Source organism: Priapulus caudatus, unplaced genomic scaffold (assembly GCF_000485595.1).
Source record: "Priapulus caudatus unplaced genomic scaffold, Priapulus_caudatus-5.0.1 Scaffold413, whole genome shotgun sequence".
NCBI classification, from domain to species: domain Eukaryota; kingdom Metazoa; phylum Priapulida; class Priapulimorpha; order Priapulimorphida; family Priapulidae; genus Priapulus; species Priapulus caudatus.
This window is the reverse complement of record NW_014577474.1, coordinates 192895-198623: the sequence shown is the minus strand read 5'-3', so window position 1 is coordinate 198623 and position 5729 is coordinate 192895. Positions and strand designations below refer to the sequence as shown.

The window sequence follows — 5729 nt, the reverse complement described above, 5'->3', positions numbered from 1 at the left end:
TCCTACCTACCTCCGTCTCCTCCTCCTCCTCCTCCTACCTCTCCTCCTCCTCCTACCTCGTCTCCTCCTCCACCTCCTCCTCCTCCTCCTACCTCGTCTCCTCCTCCTCCTCCGCCTCTTCCTCCTCCTACCCCTCCTCCTCCTCCTACCTCTCCTCCTCCTCCTCCTACCTTGCCTCCTTCTCCTCCTCCTCCTACCCCTCCTCCTCCTCCTCCTCCTACCTCGCCTCCTCCTCCTCCTACCTCGCCTCCTCCTCCTCCTACCTCGCCTCCTCCTCCTCCTACCCCTCCTCCTACCTCTCCTCCACTTCCTCCTCCCTAAGATGGTAGGAGCACAGCCTCGACACTCAGGCACTCACTTTTTCTTTTGCTCTTCTTTACACAAAATTAACAAGCGAGATTTCAACACAACACACTCACCTGAGACTTCACCTTAACACCTATCCTACAATAGCCATCTAGCGTGGAACAATGCACACGGTATCAGATCTGCACGATTATAACTCTGGATCAACCCCAAACTAGTCATTGCTGTGTATTTGCTCCACTGAGTATTCACTCATTCGCTCGCATCATAATATGATCAACTAACACACAATATCACCGTGTCTTTGCTCCATATAATTATTCACTCATTCGCACGCATCATAATATGATCAACTAACAAACAATATCACCGTGTCTTTGCTCCATATTCACTCATTCGCTCGCATCATAATATGATCAACTAACACACAATATCACCGTGTCTTTGCTCCATATTCACTCATTGCACGCATCATAATATGATCAACTAACACACAATAAATATCAACAAAACTAACACACAATATCGCGCCTGTAAGCGGTAAAGTACCGACGTGCCGGCACTCGTGCCAAGGCGCCGGCAAAGTACGGACAGGCAAGATGGAACTGCCGCTCAACCCGCGGAGAAATCCACGAGAGGGGAAACCAGTTTGACCGATAATGTTTTCCCCATTCGCGGGGAGCCGTCGGTAGCGAGTTGTCTGTCTTTTGTGGGGATAACGGCGACTTGTCGCTCCGACGAACTCACAGAAGCTGCTTCGAATAGAGATGTTTACAAAGAGCGACCTCTTTAGAGTTGACCTCTGGACGGGTATCTCCACAGGAGTCGATTTTTAGACGCCAGCCGTGAGGGGATAGCGATCCGCAGACAGTGGCACACGAACTATGATCCATGGTGAGGTGAATGACACGGGCTTTCAGATATTTTCTATGCCATTCAGGCGCCTGAATAGGTGGGTTTTTTCCCTCTGTCCGGGGTTTATTCGCAGTCGTGAAAAACTCGCGGGCTAACAATATATCGTCATTATAAAGCACAAACCAGAAGAACTGCAATCATAGGGAATTCAACGTGTGCGTGCACACACGCCATGTACACGCACGCACGCACGCACGCCATGTACACGCACGCACGCACGCACGCACGCACGCACGCACGCAGATGCAACTTCCAGTTCGGTTTGATTATTACTATTTATTAGTTATGATATTACTTGCTTATTTGATCACAAAGCACTATGTGAATTTAATTAAATGCCAGGGGCCCGTTGTCAGAAACAAAATTAGTCTTAACATTAGTCTTAACATTAACAATTTCTCCTAGACCGTCGACATCACTTTGTTTCGTATTGTTATGAGGAAATCTGCGACGATTTTTCATTCTCGTAACTTCGCAGCATTTCTGTCAACGGTCTAAGAGAAAAAGTTAATGTTAAAACTAATGTTAAGATCAATATTGTTTCTGACAACGGGCCCCAGGCTTTTAATCATTGACATCGGCATGACCAGTTTCTGTTCCACTAAACACAGTTTGCGGAGATTATTTGACACTAACGCTAGGTAATTATATATATAAAACGTCATAGTAACAACCGGAAATACGGTTAAACTAAAGTCTGAAATTTCCCGTCGCTAGCAAATATTAAACAGCACACGATGAAATAATGACGCCACCAATTTATTTCCCTCGGCCTTCATCATTTCCGAGTTGTGTTCACTTAAAACTATCACACTCGTAGAGCAAACAAAAATCGCGGACAGGTTTGCACGACTCCACAACTGCTTTCCAACGTTTGCTCTGCCATTATTAAACGCGATGCTTGTGAACAAAGACTGCCGACCACGTGACGAGAACACCTAACTTCACACCGAAAATGCTATATCTATAACTCCCATTCCGAGGTTAGCCAGAGCAACCGATTTCACACGGTAGGTGCGATGTATTATCTATAAGTCTCGCCCAGGGCAGAAGGATTAAACTGCAGAAACAATAATCTAAGATGATCGATGCTTTTTGACAGTTATCACCAAAGAGACGAAGTGTCCCGGTGCTCCCTCCCCACAGCCACTTCTGCTCACTCGTTTTCACAGAGTTCGGTTACACTAAACCCGCACGCAAGAGTACTGTGAGAAAGATAAAAGGAGGTGCCGAGGTAAATCACTAGGCGTGGGGTCACGGTTGGAGCTCACACACGCCGGACAGAAACACACAGCTATAGAGTGGACGCTTATTTATCAGACACGTGCTAAGAGTAAATGCTTGCACTCAGCAGAGATAAACTCACGGTTTAAGCTTACACGCACTAGCCACAGGCAGACGATTAAAAGTTACACTTGTCGGGCATGTGCTCATGGTTAAAACTCACATTCACCACACATTATTAAAACTTACACTTATCGGGCACGTGCTCATGGTTAAAACTAACATTCACCACACATTATTAAAACTTACACTTATCAGGCGCGTGCTCATGGTTAAAACTCACATTCACCACACATTATTAAAACTTACACTTATCGGGCACGTGCTCATGGTTAAAACTAACATTCACCACACATTATTAAAACTTACACTCAATATGAATGCGCTCACGGTTAAAGCTGACACGCACTAGGAACGCTGTTAAAACTTGCACTTGCCAGGCATATGCTCACAAATAAAGCTTCCACTTACCAGCCACAGGTTCACAGTTACATCACACACACGCACGCACGCACGCACACACACACACAGATAAAGCTCACACACACACCAAACACGGTACACCCGAACAGTGGCGGATCCAACGGGGCGCAAAAGGCGCCCCGGGGGCCCCCCTCTTATTTGGCTATCACAAAATCAGCACCCCCTAAAATGAAATCAGACACTACCAGCCACAGGTTCACACACACGCACAGGACCCCCCGATTAAAGCGGACACTTACCGGGCACCGGCTCACGGTTAAAGCTGACTGTCACGTAATGCGGCACGGCGTCGACCGGCTGGAACGTGATCGCGAACACCGCGTTGGCTCTAGGGAACACCTGGCAGGGAAGCACGCGCCCACGCGCCTCGACGCTGATATCCAAGCTGCCCTCTCCCGCTCTACTCGCATCCACTGTAACGAACGCAGAATCTGTGACTCCGAGTGAGCGCCACACCGACAAAACTATCGCGCACCAAATTAAACACACACTAACCAGGGGTAAATAATAACAAATTTGTCATGAAAATAATAATAAATAAAATAAAATAAATATAAATCTCATAATAATAATATAATAAATACAATATAATATATATAATATATATTATATATAGTAATATATAATAATATATAATAGTAATATATAATAATAATATAATATATATATATATGATATATATATATTATATTATATAATAATAATATAATAAAATGATCATAAAATAATTACAATTAGTCATTATTAACCCCTGCCGTAACGTAACATAACATGAACGTGACGGCACGTAACTAATACGCCTATACGCACCTGTGAATTCCGTCGTCTGTCCCACGCGACCCCTTTTTATTTCAGACACGGTGACCTGCGACGGGTCAAACGATTTGACGTTGAACGGGCTTCCTGTGATGTGCCTACCAGCCGGGTACTCGACGTTAACCTTGTACATGCCAGCTTCCTTCGGCGTGTACTCCACCGTATAGGTTTTGTTGTCCGTGTGGTATGCGTGAGTGTTTACGTTGTAGCCACTCGGAGCTGAAAAAACGCAACATTATTTTGGTTTTCTGCGATGAAGTGACCGTGAGGCGTAAAAAAACATTACTACGGCAAACCAGTTTCCAACGTGCTATTATACACGTTTTATCTGGCATGCTACTCAAACAGAACATGCTAAATCAAATCACCCGACACATGCAAAGAACAAGACACAAGATAGAGACAATCTTTATGAGACAATACACGAAAATGACACTGCTGCAAATCGCCAGTAACAGGAGGTAAATTACCAAGAATTACACGAATACACCAATAATAAAGCGTTAACAAGAAAAACATTCTATAGCACTTTTTTTTAACGTACGCGCGAGATGGGTCATACCACCGTTCACTGTCGTTACGTACTACGTCAGTTATTGTGACCCTGCTACTATCTATACATACGACCATAGGACGATATCACCTGGGACTCATAGAGCAGGTGTCACACCCATCATGGTCAAGCCTCAAGCCCGGCGCACACGTGAGTAATTTTACTCAAGTAAAATGATGCATGCGTCAAAATACTCACGCGAAATATTTTCAGTGTCCGCCGCACACGTGAGTAAAATTACTCAAGGCGGCTAAGGGGTAAGTGGTAATGCAGATCCCGTGACTGTGCGCAGCTAATACTGGGCGCAGTCATCTTTAAAATGTCAGTGTTGCGTAAATTTACGCAGCTAGCGCGCACACGTTGAGTGTTTTGACGCATGAGTCAAAAATGATCAAACATGTTTGATATCGAGTTTCTTGATGCATGCGTCAGAAAACTCAACGAAAACCCGGCGCACACGTGAGTATTTTGACGCATGCATCATTTTACTTGAGTAAAATTACTCACGTGTGTGCCGGGCTTCACGCTCACCATGTGTATGTGTGTGTGAATATATTGGTGTAGGTTTATACGAGAGCGAGTGCATGCGTGTGAGCACGTATGAGTGTTGAAATGATGTTAAACTGTACCTTAATTGATTTACTTGTACAGAATGTACTGTCGTTTTTGTACAGATATATTTTTCCTCCATGTTGTATAGCACTGTTTTGTACTGTATCACTCAGAAATATTATTATTTTAACTGCTCAACACTAATGCATCTATCAGATTTTTTCTTCTGAAAAAGACCGTCTTCAGTACATGTATCTGTATTTGAATTACATGCAATAAAGATTTCATAATAACAAGAGCCAATAATACCGTGGTAATAATAATAACAGATAATAATAAATGGTAATTATAATGGTATTATTAGCTCTTGATAATAATAATAACCTGTGATGACGACGTGTGGTTTCTCGCCCTGTGTAACACCGGACACGCTGAACGTCGCCTGTCTGTCCACCATGACTCGCTCTCCGATGCCGGCTCCGACCACAGACAGCTGTGATAGATCGCTCACGAGACACTTGTATGGACACCCTGCATGTGACACGCCATCCGTTAGCAATGTGAAAAACCACCTTACAGCCACTGAGCCAATTGAACTAGTATTATGTTAAACTACTGCTACTGCTGCTGCTGCTGCTGCTGCTGCTGCTACTGCTGCTGCTGCTGCTGCTGCTGCTGCTGCTGCTGCTGCTACTGCTACTACTGCTGCTGCTGCTGCTGCTGCTGCTGCTGCTGCTGCTGCTACTACTGCTGCTGCTGCTGCTACTGCTACTACTGCTGCTGCTACTACTGCTGCTGCTGCTGCTGCTACTACTGCTAC

The 5729-nt window shown here is 44.7% G+C and overlaps 1 protein-coding gene across 1 annotated transcript in view; it reads right to left on the bottom strand.

Annotated features, from left to right (window-relative positions):
• The window catches only part of LOC106810148 (filamin-A-like), a gene marked incomplete in the record, with an annotated part of 76614 nt that overhangs the window by 47446 nt on the left and 23439 nt on the right, over positions 1-5729 (bottom strand). Inside the window, 3 exon segments of the mRNA XM_014813430.1 lie at positions 3228-3401; positions 3799-4023; positions 5294-5440. Of these exon segments, the coding sequence (XP_014668916.1) occupies positions 3228-3401; positions 3799-4023; positions 5294-5440 (546 nt within the window).